At 45.6% G+C, this 20,971-nt stretch overlaps 1 protein-coding gene across 2 annotated transcripts in view; it reads left to right on the forward strand.

Annotated features, from left to right (window-relative positions):
- Positions 1-20,971, forward strand: part of DRC1 (dynein regulatory complex subunit 1) — a 70,394-nt gene that overhangs the window by 37,857 nt on the left and 11,566 nt on the right. For both annotated transcript variants that reach the window (XM_056562990.1, XM_056562991.1), the window contains exons 5-10: positions 3,342-3,525; positions 8,282-8,419; positions 8,556-8,642; positions 13,953-14,075; positions 20,490-20,629; positions 20,831-20,965. In XM_056562990.1, the coding sequence (XP_056418965.1) occupies positions 3,342-3,525; positions 8,282-8,419; positions 8,556-8,642; positions 13,953-14,075; positions 20,490-20,629; positions 20,831-20,965 (807 nt within the window). The remainder of the gene's footprint in view (positions 1-3,341; positions 3,526-8,281; positions 8,420-8,555; positions 8,643-13,952; positions 14,076-20,489; positions 20,630-20,830; positions 20,966-20,971) is intronic.

Consider the following 20,971-nt stretch of genomic DNA (forward strand, 5'->3'; position numbering starts at 1 on the left):
CTACTATAATACTGCTATATACAAGAATATAACTACTATAATACTTCTCCTATATACAAGAATATAACTACTACAATACTGCCTCCTATATACAAGAATATAACTACTATAATACTGCCTCCTATACACAAAAATATAACTACTATAATGCTGCTCCTATATACAAGAATATAACTACTATAATACTGCTCCTATATACAAGAATATAACTACTATAATACTGCCCCCTATATACAAGAATATAACTACTACAATACTGCCTCCTATATACAAGAATATAACTACTATAATACTGCTCCTATATACAAGAATATAACTACTATAATACTGCTCCTATATACAAGAATATAACTACTATAATACTGCTCCTATATACAAGAATATAACTACTACAATACTGCCTCCTATATACAAGAATATAACTACTATAATACTGCTCCTATATACAAGAATATAACTACTACAATACTGCCTCCTATATACAAGAATATAACTACTATAATACTGCTCCTATATACAAGAATATAACTACTATAATGCTGCTCCTATATACAAGAATATAACTACTATAATACTGCTCCTATATACAAGAATATAACTACTATAATACTGCCCCCTATATACAAGAATATAACTACTACAATACTGCCTCCTATATACAAGAATATAACTACTATAATACTGCCTCCTATATACAAGAATATAACTACTATAATACTGCTCCTATATACAAGAATATAACTACTATAATACTGCCTCCTATATACAAGAATATAACTACTATAATACTGCCTCCTATACACAAAAATATAACTACTATAATGCTGCTCCTATATACAAGAATATAACTACTATAATACTGCTCCTATATACAAGAATATAACTACTATAATACTGCTCCTATATACAAGAATATAACTACTATAATACTGCCTCCTATATACAAGAATATAACTTCTATAATACTCCTCCTATATACAATAATATAACTACTATAATACTGCCCCCATATACAAGAATATAACTACTATAATACTGCCCCCTATATACAAGAATATATCTACTATAATACTGCTCCTATATACAAGAATATAACTACTATAATACTGCCTCCTATATACAAGAATATAACTTCTATAATACTGCCTCCTATATACAATAATATAGCTACTATAATACTGCTCCTATATACAAAAATATAACTACTATAATACTGCTCCTATATACAAGATTATAACTACTATAATGCTGCCCCTATATACAAGAATATAACTACTATAATACTGCTCCTATATACAAGAATATAACTACTATAATACTGCTCCTTTATACAAGAATATAACTACTATACTACTGCTCCTATATACACGAATATAACTACTATAATACTGCTCCTATATACAAGAATATAACTACTATAATACTGCTCCTATATACAAGAATATAACTACTATAATACTGCTCCTGTATACAAGAATATAACTACTATAATACTGCTCCTATATACAAGAATATAACTACTATAATACTGCTCCTATATACAAGAATATAACTACTATAATACTGCTCCTATATACCAGAATATAACTACTATAATACTGCTCCTATATACAAGAATATAACTACTATAATACTGCTCCTATATACAAGAATATAACTACTATAATACTGCTCCTATATACAAGAATATAACTACTATAATACTGCTCCTATATACAAGAATATAACTACTATAATACTGCTCCTATATACAAGAATATAACTACTATAATACTGCTCCTATATACCAGAATATAACTACTATAATACTGCTCCTATATACAAGAATATAACTTTTATAATACTGCTCCTATATACAAGAATATAACTACTATAATACTGCTCCTATATACAAGAATATAACTACTATAATACTGCTCCTATATACAAGAATATAACTACTATAATACTGCCTCCTATATACAAGAATATAACTACTATAATACTGCTCCTATATACCAGAATATAACTACTATAATACTGCTCCTATATACAAGAATATAACTACTATAATACTGCCTCCTATATACAAGAAGATAACTACTACAATACTGCTCCTATATACAAGAATATAACTACTATAATACTGCTCCTATATACAACAATATAACTACTATAATACTGTCTCCTATATACAAGAATATAACTACTATAATACTGCCTCCTATATACAAGAATATAACTACTATAATACTGCTCCTATATACAAGAATATAACTACTATAATACTGCCTCCTATATACAAGAAGATAACTACTATAATACTGCTCCTATATACAAGAATATAACTACTATAATACTGCTCCTATATACAAGAATATAACTACTATAATACTGTCTCCTATATACAAGAATATAACTTCTATAATACTGCCTCCTATATACAATAATATAGCTACTATAATACTGCTCCTATATACAAGAATATATCTACTATAATACTGCTCCTATATACAAGAATATAACTACTATAATACTGCCTCCTATATACAAGAAGATAACTACTATAATACTGCTCCTATATACAAGAATATAACTACTATAATACTGCTCCTATATACAAGAATATAACTACTATAATACTGCTCCTATATACAAGAATATAACTACTATAATACTGCTCCTATATACAAGAATATAACTACTATAATACTGCTCCTTTATACCAGAATATAACTACTATAATACTGCTCCTATATACAAGAATATAACTTTTATAATACTGCTCCTATATACAAGAATATAACTACTATAATACTGCTCCTATATACAAGAATATAACTACTATAATACTGTTCCTATATACACAAGAATATAACTACTATAATACTGCTCCTATATACAGGAATATAACTACTATAATACTGCTCCTATATACAATATAACTACTATAATACTGCTCCTATATACAAGAATATAACTACTATAATACTGCCTCCTATATACAAGAATATAACTACTATAATACTGCCTCCTTTATACAAGAAGATAACTACTATAATACTGCTCCTATATACAAGAATATAACTACTATAATACCGCCCCTATCTATATGATTGTATGTTCTATAATACTGCCCCTATCTATATGATTGTATGTTCTATAATACTGCCCCTATCTATATGATTGTATGTTCTATAATACTGCCCCTATCTATATGATTGTATGTTCTATAATACCGCCCCTATCTATATGATTGTATGTTCTATAATACTGCCCCTATCTATATGATTGTATGTTCTATAATACCGCACACCGATCTCCTTTCTCTCACGTTATTATTTTTGTTCTTCTCCGCTCAGAGTTGAGACAATTGATAACGAGGCCAGAAGCAGTTCTGAGAAGTTTGATGAGATCACAAAGAAATGGCTGCTGAGCGGGGAGAGGAGGATCCCGCAGGAACTGTGGTCGGTGCTGAATACCCAACAACAACAGTGCGGTCAGCTGATCGAGGACAAGAACCACCTGATCGGGGCGCTGCAGCAGGTGGGCCGCAGGGTCACCACCCCCAGGACTGAGTCAGGTCACCTCTCTATAGCCGGGCCCCATAAGCCAATGTCAGGATCTGTGTGTAAGGTGTCCTCTAACATTGTCACAGAGTATATTGTCAGGTCCCCCCGGTGTTCCCCCATAAGATTGTTCTTCATCAGACCCCGTAGATCTGTATGATGTCACAGAGTGTATTGTCAGGTCCCCCCGGTGTTCCCCCATAAGATTGTTCTTCATCAGACCCCGTAGATCTGTATGATGTCACAGAGTGTATTGTCAGGTCCCCCCGGTGTTCCCCCATAAGATTGTTCTTCATCAGACCCCGTAGATCTGTATGATGTCACAGAGTGTATTGTCAGGTCCCCCGGTTTTCCCCCATAAGATTGTTCTTCATCAGACCCCGTAGATCTGTATGATGTCACAGAGTGTATTGTCAGGTCCCCCGGTGTTCCCCCATAAGATTGTTCTTCATCAGACCCCGTAGATCTGTATGATGTCACAGAGTGCACTGTCAGGTCCCACCGGTGTTCCCCCATAAGACTGTTCTTCATCAGACCCCGTAGAGCTGTATGATGTCACAGAGTGTATTGTCAGGTCCCCTCGGTGTTCCCCCATAAGATTGTTCTTCATCAGACCCCGTAGAGCTGTATGATGTCACAGAGTGTATTGTCAGGTCCCCCCGGTGTTCCCCCATAAGCTTGTTCTTCATCAGACCCCGTAGATCTGTATGATGTCACAGAGTATATTGTCAGGTCCCCCCGGTGTTCCCCCATAAGATTGTTCTTCATCAGACCCCGTAGAGCTGTATGATATCACAGAGTGTATTGTCAGGTCCCCCCGGTGTTCCCCCATAAGATTGTTCTTCATCAGACCCCGTAGATCTGTATGATGTCACAGAGTGTATTGTCAGGTCCCCCGGTGTTCCCCCATAAGATTGTTCTTCATCAGACCCCGTAGATCTGTATGATGTCACAGAGTGCACTGTCAGGTCCCACCGGTGTTCCCCCATAAGACTGTTCTTCATCAGACCCCGTAGAGCTGTATGATGTCACAGAGTGTATTGTCAGGTCCCCTCGGTGTTCCCCCATAAGATTGTTCTTCATCAGACCCCGTAGAGCTGTATGATGTCACAGAGTGTATTGTCAGGTCCCCCGGTGTTCCCCCATAAGATTGTTCTTCATCAGACCTCGTAGAGCTGTATGATGTCACAGAGTGCACTGTCAGGTCCCCGCGGTGTTCCCCCATAAGATTGTTCTTCATCAGACCCCGTAGATCTGTATGATGTCACAGAGTGTATTGTCAGGTCCCCCCGGTGTTCCCCCATAAGATTGTTCTTCATCAGACCCCGTAGAGCTGTATGATGTCACAGAGTATATTGTCAGGTCCCCCCAGTGTTCCCCCATAAGATTGTTCTTCATCAGACCCCGTAGAGCTGTATGATGTCACAGAGTGTATTGTCAGGTCCCCCCGGTGTTCCCCCATAAGATTGTTCTTCATCAGACCCCGTAGATCTGTATGATGTCACAGAGTGTATTGTCAGGTCCCCCCCGGTGTTCCCCCATAAGATTGTTCTTCATCAGACCCCGTAGAGCTGTATGATGTCACAGAGTGTATTGTCAGGTCCCCCCGGTGTTCCCCCATAAGCTTGTTCTTCATCAGACCCCGTAGAGCCGTATGATGTCACAGAGTGTATTGTCAGGTCCCCCCGGTGTTTCCCCATAAGATTGTTCTTCATCAGACCCCGTAGATCTGTATGATGTCACAGAGTGCACTGTCAGGTCCCCCCGGTGTTCCCCCATAAGATTGTTCTTCATCAGACCCTGTAGAGCTGTATGATGTCACAGAGTGTATTGTCAGGTCCCCCCGGTGTTCCCCCATAAGCTTATTCTTCATCAGACCCCGTAGAGCCGTATGATGTCACAGAGTGTATTGTCAGGTCCCCCCGGTGTTCCCCCATAAGCTTGTTCTTCATCAGACCCCGTAGAGCTGTATGATGTCACAGAGTGTATTGTCAGGTCCCCCGGTGTTCCCCCATAAGATTGTTCTTCATCAGACCCTGTAGAGCTGTATGATGTCACAGAGTGTATTGTCAGGTCCCCTCGGTGTTCCCCCATAAGATTGTTCTTCATCAGACCCCGTAGAGCTGTATGATGTCAGAGTGTATTGTCAGGTTCCCCCGGTGTTCCCCCATAAGATTGTTCTTCATCAGACTACGTAGATCTGTATGATGTCACAGAGTGCACTGTCAGGTCCCACCGGTGTTCCCCCATAAGACTGTTCTTCATCAGACTCTGTAGATCTGTATGATGTCACAGAGTGTACTGTCAGGTCCCCCCGGTGTTCCCCCATAAGATTGTTCTTCATCAGACCCCGTAGATCTGTATGATGTCACAAAGTGCGCTGTCAGGTCCCCCCGGTGTTCCCCCATAAGACTGTTCTTCATCAGACTCTGTAGATCTGTATGATGTCACAGAGTGTATTGTCAGATCACCCCGGTGTTCCCCCATAAGATTGTTCTTCATCAGACCCCATAGATCTGTATGATGTCACAGAGTGTATTCAGGTCCCCCCGGTGTTCCCCCATAAGACTGTTCTTCATCAGACCCCGTAGATCTGTATGATGTCACAGAGTGTATTGTCAGGTCCCCCCGGTGTTCCCCCATAAGATTGTTCTTCATCAGACCCCGTAGAGCTGTATGATGTCACAGAGTATATAGTCAGGTCCCCCCGGTGTTCCCCCATAAGCTTGTTCTTCTTCAGACTACGTAGATCTGTATGATGTCACAGAGTGTACTGTCAGGTCCCCGCGGTGTTCCCCCATAAGATTGTTCTTCATTAGACCCCGTAGATCTGTATGATGTCACAGAGTGCACTGTCAGGTCCCCCCGGTGTTCCCCCATAAGATTGTTCTTCATCAGACCCCGTAGATCTGTATGATGTCACAGAGTGTATTGTCAGGTCCCCCTGGTGTTCCCCCATAAGATTGTTCTTCATCAGACCCCGTAGATCTGTATGATGTCACAGAGTGTATTGTCAGGTCCCCCCGGTGTTCCCCCATAAGCTTGTTCTTCTTCAGACTACGTAGATCTGTATGATATCACAGAGTGTATTGTCAGGTCCCCCGGTGTTCCCCCATAAGATTGTTCTTCATCAGACCCCGTAGAGCTGTATGATGTCACAGAGTGTATTGTCAGGTCCCCCCGGTGTTCCCCCATAAGCTTGTTCTTCATCAGACCCCGTAGAGCTGTATGATGTCACAGAGTGTATTGTCAGGTCCCCCGGTGTTCCCCCATAAGATTGTTCTTCATCAGACCCCGTAGAGCTGTATGATGTCACAGAGTGTATTGTCAGGTCCCCCGGTGTTCCCCCATAAGCTTGTTCTTCATCAGACCCCGTAGAGCTGTATGATGTCACAGAGTGTATTGTCAGGTCCCCCGGTGTTCCCCCATAAGATTGTTCTTCATCAGACCCCGTAGAGCTGTATGATGTCACAGAGTGTATTGTCAGGTCCCCCCGGAGTTCCCCCATAAGATTGTTCTTCATCAGACCCCGTAGATCTGTATGATGTCACAGAGTGTATTGTCAGGTCCCCCGGTGTTCCCCCATAAGATTGTTCTTCATCAGACCCCGTAGATCTGTATGATGTCACAGAGTGTATTGTCAGGTCCCCCGGTGTTCCCCCATAAGATTGTTCTTCATCAGACCCCGTAGATCTGTATGATGTCACAGAGTGCACTGTCAGGTCCCACCGGTGTTCCCCCATAAGACTGTTCTTCATCAGACCCCGTAGAGCTGTATGATGTCACAGAGTGTATTGTCAGGTCCCCTCGGTGTTCCCCCATAAGATTGTTCTTCATCAGACCCCGTAGAGCTGTATGATGTCACAGAGTGTATTGTCAGGTCCCCTCGGTGTTCCCCCATAAGCTTGTTCTTCATCAGACCCCGTAGATCTGTATGATGTCACAGAGTGTATTGTCAGGTCCCCCGGTGTTCCCCCATAAGATTGTTCTTCATCAGACCCCGTAGAGCTGTATGATGTCACAGAGTGTATTGTCAGGTCCCCCGGTGTTCCCCCATAAGCTTGTTCTTCATCAGACCCCGTAGAGCTGTATGATGTCACAGAGTGTATTGTCAGGTCCCCCGGTGTTCCCCCATAAGATTGTTCTTCATCAGACCCCGTAGAGCTGTATGATGTCACAGAGTGTATTGTCAGGTCCCCCCGGAGTTCCCCCATAAGATTGTTCTTCATCAGACCCCGTAGATCTGTATGATGTCACAGAGTGTATTGTCAGGTCCCCCGGTGTTCCCCCATAAGATTGTTCTTCATCAGACCCCGTAGATCTGTATGATGTCACAGAGTGTATTGTCAGGTCCCCCGGTGTTCCCCCATAAGATTGTTCTTCATCAGACCCCGTAGATCTGTATGATGTCACAGAGTGCACTGTCAGGTCCCACCGGTGTTCCCCCATAAGACTGTTCTTCATCAGACCCCGTAGAGCTGTATGATGTCACAGAGTGTATTGTCAGGTCCCCTCGGTGTTCCCCCATAAGATTGTTCTTCATCAGACCCCGTAGAGCTGTATGATGTCACAGAGTGTATTGTCAGGTCCCCCCGGTGTTCCCCCATAAGCTTGTTCTTCATCAGACCCCGTAGAGCTGTATGATGTCACAGAGTGTATTGTCAGGTCCCCCCGGTGTTCCCCCATAAGCTTGTTCTTCATCAGACCCCGTAGAGCTGTATGATGTCTTCCAGGAGCTGAAGAGGAAGGACGACCAGTATGTGAAGGACCTGAAGAAACAGTCAGAGGACATCAACCTACTGATCGAGAGGATGGAGGAGCAGGTCAGGAGTCTGAGCAAGACCTACCGCCAGGAGCTGCTGCAGATTGAGGTGAGATGAATGCCACCCAGCTTTCTCTGGATCAGATATAAAGGTTATGTTGCCATCCAGTGACCTCATCAGAGGGGGGTGCTGCCACAACCTCAACATTTGTTACCTAAAAGACAATGACTTCTCTCTATTATAGAAAACATTCGAACAAGAGCGCAGAGAACTCCTAAATAAGGATCAGAAGAAGTGGGAACAGAGTGTGCAGAGAAGGCGTGACATGGAGGTGAGTGCAGGACTCTGTATTGTGTGCAGGGCTCTGTATTGTGTGCAGGACTCTGTATTGTGTGCAGGACTCTGTATTGTGTGCAGGACTCTGTATTGTGTGCAGGACTCTGCCCTGTCTCTGTATTGTGTGCAGGGCTCTGTATTGTGTGCAGGACTCTGCCCTGTCTCTGTATTGTGTGCAGGACTCTGTATTGTGTGCAGGGCTCTGTATTGTGTGCAGGACTCTGTATTGTGTGCAGGACTCTGCCCTGTCTCTGTATTGTGTGCAGGGCTCTGTATTGTGTGCAGGACTCTGCCCTGTCTCTGTATTGTGTGCAGGACTCTGTATTGTGTGCAGGGCTCTGTATTGTGTGCAGGACTCTGTATTGTGTGCAGGACTCTGCCCTGTCTCTGTATTGTGTGCAGGGCTCTGTATTGTGTGCAGGGCTCTGTATTGTGTGCAGGACTCTGCCCTGTCTCTGTGTTGTGTGCAGGGCTCTGTATTGTGTGCAGGGCTCTGTATTGTGTGCAGGACTCTGCCCTGTCTCTGTATTGTGTGCAGGGCTCTGTATTGTGTGCAGGGCTCTGTATTGTGTGCAGGACTCTGTATTGTGTGCAGGACTCTGCCCTGTCTCTGTATTGTGTGCAGGGCTCTGTATTGTGTGCAGGGCTCTGTATTGTGTGCAGGGCTCTGTATTGTGTGCAGGACTCTGTATTGTGTGCAGGACTCTGCCCTGTCTCTGTATTGTGTGCAGGACTCTGTATTGTGTGCAGGGCTCTGTATTGTGTGCAGGACTCTGCCCTGTCTCTGTATTGTGTGCAGGGCTCTGTATTGTGTGCAGGGCTCTGTATTGTGTGCAGGACTCTGCCCTGTCTCTGTATTGTGTGCAGGACTCTGTATTGTGTGCAGGACTCTGTATTGTGTGCAGGACTCTGTATTGTGTGCAGGACTCTGCCCTGTCTCTGTATTGTGTGCAGGACTCTGTATTGTGTGCAGGGCTCTGTATTGTGTGCAGGACTCTGTATTGTGTGCAGGACTCTGCCCTGTCTCTGTATTGTGTGCAGGACTCTGTATTGTGTGCAGGACTCTGTATTGTGTGCAGGACTCTGCCCTGTCTCTGTATTGTGTGCAGGACTCTGTATTATGTGCAGGGCTCTGTATTGTGTGCAGGACTCTGTATTTTGTGCAGGACTCTGTATTGTGTGCAGGACTCTGCCCTGTCTCTGTATTGTGTGCAGGGCTCTGCCCTGTCTCTGTATTGTATACAGGACTCTGCCCTGTGTTTGTATTGTGTGCAGGACTCTGCCCTGTCTCTGTATTGTGTGCAGGACTCTGCCCTGTCTCTGTATTGTGTGCAGGACTCTGCCCTGTCTCTGTATTGTATACAGGACTCTGCTCTGTCTCTGTATTGTGTGCAGGACACTGCCCTGTCTCTGTATTGTATACAGGACTCTGCCCTGTCTTTGTATTGTGTGCAGGACTCTGCCCTGTCTCTGTATTGTGTGCAGGACTCTGCCCTGTCTCTGTATTGTGTGCAGGACTCTGCTCTGTCTCTGTATTGTGTGCAGGACTCAGTATTGTGTGCAGGACTCTGCCCTGTCTCTGTATTGTGTGCAGGACTCTGCCCTGTCTCTGTATTGTGTGCAGGACTCTGCCCTGTCTCTGTATTGTATACAGGACTCTGCCCTGTCTCTGTATTGTGTGTAGGACTCTACCCTGTCTCTGTATTGTATACAGGACTCTGCTCTGTCTCTGTATTGTGTGCAGGACTCAGTATTGTGTGCAGGACTCTGTATTGTGTGCAGGACTCTGCCCTGTCTCTGTATTGTGTGCATGACTCTGCTTTGTCTCTGTATTGTGTGCAGGACATTTCTCTGTCTCTGTATTGTGTGCAGGACTCTGTATTGTGTGCAGGACTCTGTATTGTGTGCAGGACTCTGTATTGTGTGCAGGGCTCTGTATTGTGTGCAGGACTCTGCCCTGTCTCTGTATTGTGTGCAGGACTCTGCCCTGTCTCTGTATTGTGTGCAGGGCTCTGTATTGTGTGCAGGGCTCTGTATTGTGTGCAGGACTCTGTATTGTGTGCAGGGCTCTGTATTGTGTGCAGGACTCTGTATTGTGTGCAGGACTCTGCCCTGTCTCTGTATTGTGTGCAGGACTCTGTATTGTGTGCAGGACTCTGTATTGTGTGCAGGGCTCTGTATTGTGTGCACGACTCTGTATTGTGTGCAGGACTCTGCCCTGTCTCTGTATTGTGTGCAGGACTCTGTATTGTGTGCAGGACTCTGTATTGTGTGCAGGGCTCTGTATTGTGTGCAGGACTCTGTATTGTGTGCAGGACTCTGTATTGTGTGCAGGACTCTGTATTGTGTGCAGGACTCTGCCCTGTCTCTGTATTGTGTGCAGGACTCTGTATTGTGTGCAGGACTCTGTATTGTGTGCAGGACTCTGCCCTGTCTCTGTATTGTGTGCAGGACTCTGTATTGTGTGCAGGGCTCTGTATTGTGTGCAGGACTCTGTATTGTGTGCAGGACTCTGTATTGTGTGCAGGACTCTGCCCTGTCTCTGTATTGTGTGCAGGGCTCTGCCCTGTCTCTGTATTGTATACAGGACTCTGCCCTGTCTCTGTATTGTGTGCAGGACTCTGCCCTGTCTCTGTATTGTATACAGGACTCTGCTCTGTCTCTGTATTGTGTGCAGGACTCTGCCCTGTCTCTGTATTGTATACAGGACTCTGCCCTGTCTTTGTATTGTGTGCAGGACTCTGCCATGTCTCTGTATTGTGTGTAGGACTCTGCCCTGTCTCTGTATTGTGTGCAGGACTCTGCCCTGTCTCTGTATTGTGTGTAGGACTCTGCCCTGTCTCTGTATTGTGTGCAGGACTCTGCCCTGTCTCTGTATTGTGTGCAGGGCTCTGCCCTGTCTCTGTATTGTATACAGGACTCTGCCCTGTGTTTGTATTGTGTGCAGGACTCTGCCCTGTCTCTGTATTGTGTGCAGGACTCTGCCCTGTCTCTGTATTGTGTGCAGGACTCTGCCCTGTCTCTGTATTGTATACAGGACTCTGCTCTGTCTCTGTATTGTGTGCAGGACACTGCCCTGTCTCTGTATTGTATACAGGACTCTGCCCTGTCTTTGTATTGTGTGCAGGACTCTGCCCTGTCTCTGTATTGTGTGCAGGACTCTGCCCTGTCTCTGTATTGTGTGCAGGACTCTGCTCTGTCTCTGTATTGTGTGCAGGACTCAGTATTGTGTGCAGGACTCTGCTCTGTCTCTGTATTGTGTGCAGGACTCTGCCCTGTCTCTGTATTGTGTGCAGGACTCTGCCCTGTCTCTGTATTGTATACAGGACTCTGCCCTGTCTCTGTATTGTGTGTAGGACTCTACCCTGTCTCTGTATTGTATACAGGACTCTGCTCTGTCTCTGTATTGTGTGCAGGACTCAGTATTGTGTGCAGGACTCTGTATTGTGTGCAGGACTCTGCCCTGTCTCTGTATTGTGTGCATGACTCTGCTTTGTCTCTGTATTGTGTGCAGGACATTTCCCTGTCTCTGTATTGTGTGCAGGACTCTGTATTGTGTGCAGGACTCTGTATTGTGTGCAGGGCTCTGTATTGTGTGCAGGACTCTGCCCTGTCTCTGTATTGTGTGCAGGACTCTGCCCTGTCTCTGTATTGTGTGCAGGGCTCTGTATTGTGTGCAGGGCTCTGTATTGTGTGCAGGACTCTGTATTGTGTGCAGGGCTCTGTATTGTGTGCAGGACTCTGTATTGTGTGCAGGACTCTGCCCTGTCTCTGTATTGTGTGCAGGACTCTGTATTGTGTGCAGGACTCTGTATTGTGTGCAGGGCTCTGTATTGTGTGCACGACTCTGTATTGTGTGCAGGACTCTGCCCTGTCTCTGTATTGTGTGCAGGACTCTGTATTGTGTGCAGGACTCTGTATTGTGTGCAGGGCTCTGTATTGTGTGCAGGACTCTGTATTGTGTGCAGGACTCTGTATTGTGTGCAGGACTCTGTATTGTGTGCAGGACTCTGCCCTGTCTCTGTATTGTGTGCAGGACTCTGTATTGTGTGCAGGACTCTGTATTGTGTGCAGGACTCTGCCCTGTCTCTGTATTGTGTGCAGGACTCTGTATTGTGTGCAGGGCTCTGTATTGTGTGCAGGACTCTGTATTGTGTGCAGGACTCTGTATTGTGTGCAGGACTCTGCCCTGTCTCTGTATTGTGTGCAGGGCTCTGCCCTGTCTCTGTATTGTATACAGGACTCTGCCCTGTCTCTGTATTGTGTGCAGGACTCTGCCCTGTCTCTGTATTGTATACAGGACTCTGCTCTGTCTCTGTATTGTGTGCAGGACTCTGCCCTGTCTCTGTATTGTATACAGGACTCTGCCCTGTCTTTGTATTGTGTGCAGGACTCTGCCATGTCTCTGTATTGTGTGTAGGACTCTGCCCTGTCTCTGTATTGTGTGCAGGACTCTGCCCTGTCTCTGTATTGTGTGTAGGACTCTGCCCTGTCTCTGTATTGTGTGCAGGACTCTGCCCTGTCTCTGTATTGTATACAGGACTCTGCCCTGTCTCTGTATTGTGTGCAGGACTCTGCCCTGTCTCTGTATTGTATACAGGACTTTGCCCTGTCTCTGTATTGTGTGCAGGACTCTGCCCTGTCTCTGTATTGTGCGCAGGACTCTGCCCTGTCTCTGTATTGTATACAGGACTCTGCCCTGTCTCTGTATTGTGTGCAGGGCTCTGCCCTGTCTCTGTATTGTATACAGGACTCTGCCCTGTCTCTGTATTGTGTGCAGGACTCTGCCCTGTCTCTGTATTGTATACAGGACTCTGCTCTGTCTCTGTATTGTGTGCAGGACTCTGCCCTGTCTCTGTATTGTATACAGGACTCTGCCCTGTCTTTGTATTGTGTGCAGGACTCTGCCATGTCTCTGTATTGTGTGTAGGACTCTGCCCTGTCTCTGTATTGTGTGCAGGACTCTGCCCTGTCTCTGTATTGTATACAGGACTCTGCCCTGTCTCTGTATTGTGTGCAGGACTCTGCTCTGTCTCTGTATTGTGCGCAGGACTCTGCCCTGTCTCTGTATTGTATACAGGACTCTGCCCTGTCTCTGTATTGTGTGCAGGACTCTGCCCTGTCTCTGTATTGTATACAGGACTTTGCCCTGTCTCTGTATTGTGTGCAGGACTCTGCCCTGTCTCTGTATTGTGCGCAGGACTCTGCCCTGTCTCTGTATTGTATACAGGACTCTGCCCTGTCTCTGTATTGTGCGCAGGACTCTGCCCTGTCTCTGTTTTCAGTGTCTCTGATGCCCCTTTAGCTGGAGAGCCTAATGAACAGGATGAGGAGGGTTGAGGAGTACGAGCAGCAGCTGAACCAACTGCGGGTCCAGGACGGGGAGGAATATAACATCATAAAGATAAAGCTGGAGACGGATGTGCAGGTCAGTGCGAGAGTCACAGTGGGAACCCCCTTTATATAATACGTGGCAGAAAGTATGTGAACCCCCTTTATATAATACGTGGCAAAAAGTATGTGAACCCCCTTTATATAATACGTGGCAAAAAGTATGTGAACCCCCTTTATATAATACGTGGCAAAAAGTATGTGAACCCCCTTTATATAATACGTGGCAAAAAGTATGTGAACCCCCTTTATATAATACGTGGCAAAAAGTATGTGAACCCCCTTTATATAATACGTGGCAAAAAGTATGTGAACCCCCTTTATATAATACGTGGCAAAAAGTATGTGAACCCCCTTTATATAATATGTGGCAAAAAGTATGTGAACCCCCTTTATATAATACGTGGCAAAAAGTATGTGAACCCCCTTTACATAATACGGGGCAAAAAGTATGTGAACCCCCTTTATATAATACGTGGCAAAAAGTATGTGAACCCCCTTTATATAATACGTGGCAAAAAGTATGTGAACCCCCTTTACATAATACGTGGCAAAAAGTATGTGAACCCCCTTTATATAATACGTGGCAAAAAGTATGTGAACCCCCTTTATATAATACGTGGCAAAAAGTATGTGAACCCCCTTTATATAATACGTGGCAAAAAGTATGTGAACCCCCTTTACATAATACGTGGCAAAAAGTATGTGAACCCCTTTACATAATACGTGGCAAAAAGTATGTGAACCCCCTTTATATAATACGTGGCAAAAAGTATGTGAACCCCCTCTACATAATACGTGGCAAAAAGTATGTGAACCCCCTTTATATAATACGTGGCAAAAAGTATGTGAACCCCCTTTACATAATACGTGGCAAAAAGTATGTGAACCCCCTTTATATAATACGTGGCAAAAAGTATGTGAACCCCCTTTATATAATACGTGGCAAAAAGTATGTGAACCCCCTTTACATAATACGTGGCAAAAAGTATGTGAACCCCCTTTATATAATACGTGGCAAAAAGTATGTGAACCCCCTTTACATAATACGTGGCAAAAAGTATGTGAACCCCCTTTACATAATACATGGCAAAAAGTATGTGAACCCCCTTTACATAATACGTGGCAAAAAGTATGTGAACCCCCTTTATATAATACGTGGCAAAAAGTATGTGAACCCCCTTTATATAATACGTGGCAAAAAGTATGTGAACCCCCTTTATATAATACGTGGCAAAAAGTATGTGAACCCCCTTTACATAATACGTGGCAAAAAGTATGTGAACCCCCTTTACATAATACATGGCAAAAAGTATGTGAACCCCCTTTACATAATACATGGCAAAAAGTATGTGAACCCCCTTTACATAATACGTGGCAAAAAGTATGTGAACCCCCTTTTCATAATACGTGGCAAAAAGTACGTGAACCCCTTTACATAATACGTGGCAAAAAGTATGTGAACCCCCTTTATATAATACGTGGCAAAAAGTATGTGAACCCCCTTTACATAATACATGGCAAAAAGTATGTGAACCCCCTTTACATAATACGTGGCAAAAAGTATGTGAACCCCCTTTACATAATACATGGCAAAAAGTATGTGAACCCCCTTTACATAATACGTGGCAAAAAGTATGTGAACCCCCTTTATATAATACGTGGCAAAAAGTATGTGAACCCCCTTTACATAATACGTGGTAAAAAGTATGTGAACCCCCTTTTCATAATACGTGGCAAATAGTATGTGAACCCCTTTACATAATACGTGGCAAAAAGTATGTGAACCCCCTTTACATAATACGTGGCAAAAAGTATGTGAACCCCCTTTACATAATACGTGGCAAAAAGTATGTGAACCCCCTTTACATAATACGTGCAAAAAGTATGTGAACCCCCTTTTCATAATACGTGGCAAAAAGTACGTGAACCCCTTTACATAATACGTGGCAAAAAGTATGTGAACCCCCTTTACATAATACATGGCAAAAAGTATGTGAACCCCCTTTATATAATACGTGGCAAAAAGTATGTGAACCCCCTTTACATAATACGTGGCAAAAAGTATGTGAACCCCCTTTACATAATACGTGGCAAAAAGTATGTGAACCCCCTTTACATAATACGTGGCAAAAAGTATGTGAACCCCCTTTCTAGGTTTTGAGCTCAGATGTGTGAGCCACAACCATTACCCAGAGCAGTCATCACCCTGAACCCCAGATCCCAGAGCAGTCATCATCCTGTACCCAGATCCCAGAGCAGTCATATCCTGTACCCCAGATCCCAGAGCAGTCATCATCCTGTACCCCAGACCCCAGAGCAGTCATCATCCTGTACCCCAGATCCCAGAGCAGTAATTATCCTGTACCCCAGATCCCAGAGCAGTAATCATCCTGTACCCCAGATCCCAGAGCAGTCATAACCCTGTACCCCAGATCCCAGAGCAGTAATTATCCTGTACCCCAGATCCCATCCTGTACCACTGATTCCAGAGCAGTCATCATCCTATACCCCAGAGCAGTCATCATCCTGTACCCCAGATCCCAGAGCAGTCATCATCCTGTACCCCAGAGCAGTCATCATCCTGTACCCCAGATCCCAGAGCAGTCATTATCCTGTACCCCAGATCCCAGAGCAGTCATCATCCTGTACCCCAGATCACAGAGCAGTCATTATCCTGTACCCCAGATCCCAGAGCAGTCATCATCCTGTACCCCAGATCACAGAGCAGTCATCATCCTGTACCCCAGATCCCAGAGCAGTCATTATCCTGTACCCCAGATCCCAGAGCAGTCATCATCCTGTACCCCAGATCACAGAGCAGTCATTATCCTGTACCCCAGATCCCAGAGCAGTCATCATCCTGTACCCCAGATCACAGAGCAGTCATCATCCTGTACCCCAGATCACAGATCAGTCGTCATCCTGTACCCCAGATCCCAGAGCAGTCATCATCCTAGATCCCAGAGCAGTCATCATCCTGTACCCCAGATCCCAGAGCAGTCATCATCCTGTACCCCAGATCCCAGAGCAGTCATCATCCTGTACCCCAGATCCCAGAGCAGTCATCATCCTGTACCCCAGATCACAGATCAGTCATCATCCTGTACCCCAGATCCCAGAGCAGTAATCATCCTGTACCCCAGATCACAGATCAGTCATCATCCTGTACCCCAGATCCCAGAGCAGTCATCTTGTACCCCAGATCCAATATCAGTCATCGTCCTGTACCCCAGATCAGTCATCATCCTGTACCCCAGATCCCAGAGCAGTCATTATCCTGTACCCCAGATCCCAGAGCAGTCATTATCCTGTACGCCAGATCTGAGAACAGTCATCATCCTGTACCCCAGATCCCAGAGCAGTCATCATCCTGTACCCCAGAGCAGTCATCATCCTGTTCCCCACACCCCAGAGCAGTCATCATCCTGTTCCCCACATCCCAGAGCAGTCATCATCCTGTTCCCCACATCCCAGAGCAGTCATTATCCTGTACCCCAGATCCCAGAGCAGTAATTATCCTGTACCCCAGATCCCAGAGCAGTCATCGTCCTGTACCCCAGATCCCAGAGCAGTAATTATCCTGTACCCTAGATCCCAGAGCAGTCATCGTCCTGTACCCCAGATCAGTCACTATCCTGTACCCTAGATCCCAGAGCAGTCATCATCCTGTACCCCAGATCAGAGAGCAGTCATTATCCTGTACCCCAGATCCCAGAGCAGTCATCATCCTGTTCCCCACATCCCAGAGCAGTCATTATCCTGTACCCCAGATCCCAGAGCAGTCATTATCCTGTACCCCAGATCCCAGAGCAGTAATTATCCTGTACCCCAGATCCCAGAGCAGTCATCATCCTGTACCCCAGATCCCAGAGCAGTCATTATCCTGTACCCTAGAGCAGTCATCAACCTGTATCCCAGATCCCAGAGCAGTCATCATCCTGTACCCCAGAGCAGTCATTATCCTGTACCCCAGATCCCAGAGCAGTAATTATCCTGTACCCCAGATCCCAGAGCAGTAATTATCCTGTACCCCAGATCCCAGAGCAGTAATTATCCTGTACCCCAGATCCCAGAGCAGTCATTATTTTGTACCCCAGATCCCAGATCAGTCATCGTCCTGTACCCCAGATCCCAGAGCAGTCATCATTCTGTACCCCAGATCCCAGAGCAGTCATCATCCTGTACCCCAGATCCCAGAGCAGTAATTATCCTGTACCCCAGATCCCAGAGCAGTAATTATCCTGTACCCCAGATCCCAGAGCAGTAATTATCCTGTACCCTAGATCCCAGAGCAGTCATCGTCCTGTACCCCAGATCCCAGATCAGTCATCGTCCTGTACCCCAGATCCCAGAGCAGTCATCATTCTGTACCCCAGATCCCAGAGCAGTCATCATCCTGTACCCCAGATCCCAGAGCAGTAATTATCCTGTACCCCAGATCAGTCATAATCCTGTACCCCAGATCCCAGAGCAGTAATTATCCTTTACCCCAGATCAGTCATCGTCCTGTACCCCAGATCCCAGTGCAGTCATCATCCTGTACCCCAGATCCCAGAGCAGTCATCATCCTGTACCCCAGAGCAGTAATTATCCTGTACCCCAGATCCCAGAGCAGTCATCATCCTGTACCCCAGAGCAGTAATTATCCTGTACCCCAGATCCCAGAGCAGTCATCATTCTGTACCCCAGATCCCAGAGCAGTCATTATCCTGTACCCCAGAGCAGAAATCATCCTGTACCCCGCTTCCCAGAGCAGAAATCATCCTGTACCCCAGAGCAGTCATCATCCTGTTCCCCACATCCCAGAGCAGTCATCATCCTGTACCCCACATCCCAGAGCAGTCATTATCCTGTACCCCAGATCCCAGAGCAGTCATCATCTTGTACCCCAGATCCCAGAGCAGTCATCATCCTGTACCCCAGATCCCAGAGCAGTCATCGTCTTGTACCCCAGATCCCAGAGCAGTCATCATCCTGTACCCCACATCCCAGAGCAGTCATTATCCTGTACCCCAGATCCCAGAGCAGTAATTATCCTGTACCCCAGATCCCAGAGCAGTCATCGTCTTGTACCCCAGATCCCAGAGCAGTCATCGTCCTGTACCCCAGATCCCAGAGCAGTCATCATTCTGTACCCCAGATCCCAGAGCAGTCATCATCCTGTACCCCAGATCCCAGAGCAGTAATTATCCTGTACCCCAGATCCCAGATCAGTCATCATCCTGTACCCCAGATCCCAGAGCAGTAATCATCCTGTACCCCAGATCCCAGAGCAGTCATTATCCTGTACCCTAGAGCAGTAATCAACCTGTATCCCAGATCCCAGAGCAGTCATCATCCTGTATCCCAGATCCCAGAGCAGTCATCATCCTGTATCCCAGATCCCAGAGCAGTCATTATCCTGTACCCCAGACCCCAGAGCAGTCATTATCCTGTACCCCAGAGCAGTAATCATCCTGTTCCCCAGATCCCAGAGCAGTAATCATCCTGTACCCCAGATCCCAGAGCCGTCATCGTCTTGTACCCCAGATCCCAGAGCAGTCATCATCCTGTACCCCACATCCCAGAGCAGTCATTATCCTGTACCCCAGAGCAGTCATCATCCTAGATCCCAGAGCAGTCATCATCCTGTACCCCAGATCCCAGAGCAGTCATCATCCTGTACCCCAGATCCCAGAGCCGTCATCGTCTTGTACCCCAGATCCCAGAGCAGTCATCATCCTGTACCCCAGATCCCAGAGCAGTCATCATCCTGTACCCCAGATCCCAGAGCCGTCATCGTCTTGTACCCCAGATCCCAGAGCAGTCATCATCCTGTACCCCAGAGCAGTCATCATCCTAGATCCCAGAGCAGTCATCATCCTGTACCCCACATCCCAGAGCAGTCATTATCCTGTACCCCAGATCCCAGAGCAGTAATTATCCTGTACCCCAGATCCCAGAGCAGTCATCGTCCTGTGCCCCAGATCCCAGAGCAGTCATATCCTGTACCCCAGACCCCAGAGCAGTCATCATCCTGTACCCCAGAGCAGTCAGCAGTCATCATCCTGTACCCCAGATCCCTGAGCAGTCATCCTGTACCCCAGAGCAGTCATCATCCTGTACCCCAGATCCCATAGCAGTAATTATCCTGTACCCCAGATCCCAGAGCAGTAATTATCCTGTACCCCAGATCACAGATCAGTCATCATCCTGTACCCCAGATCCCATAGCAGTAATTATCCTGTACCCCAGATCCCAGAGCAGTAATTATCCTGTACCCCAGATCACAGATCAGTCATCATCCTGTACCCCAGATCACAGATCAGTCATCACCCTGTACAGCAGCATGCAGGTAGTTTCTTCCTGTTCTTCCTGTCCAGGTGCATTATGTGCCCCTTGGTTATTTTGGAGGGGGGCCTCTCTCTGGTCCCACATAACCTTTTTGTTTCCTCCCTTTTGGGGTCAGATCCTCCAGCAGCAGCTGCAGCAGATGAAGGCCACGTACCAGCTGAATCAGGAGAAGCTGGAGTACAACTACCAGGTACTGAAGAAGAGGGACGAGGAGAACACCATCACCAAGTCCCAGCAGAAGAGGAAGATCACACGGTAATGCCCCCGCTAGGAATAATTTCATTTCTCAGTATTTTCAAGCTCTCTGGTTGCAGTCAGTGAATGGTGTGAGGTTTTCATTACAGTTGTACAATCCTATAGCGGCATAAATCTGTACTCCTGGCTGATACATTGTAACATACTTCAGCTGTGGACAGGGTCTCCTAGGTTGACCTTCTGTATTCCTCTTCTTTTCAGATTGCAGGACGTCCTGAACAACCTCAAGATAAAGCTGGAGAAGCAAATCAAGCAATACCGAGAGGAGAACCAGGCGCTGAGCGACGACTTGAAGAGGATCGCAGAGCAGTACAAGGAGCTGCAGAAGAAGCTCAGGTCAGT

Source organism: Hyla sarda, chromosome 3, assembly GCF_029499605.1.
Source record: "Hyla sarda isolate aHylSar1 chromosome 3, aHylSar1.hap1, whole genome shotgun sequence".
In the NCBI taxonomy this organism is placed as follows: domain Eukaryota; kingdom Metazoa; phylum Chordata; class Amphibia; order Anura; family Hylidae; genus Hyla; species Hyla sarda.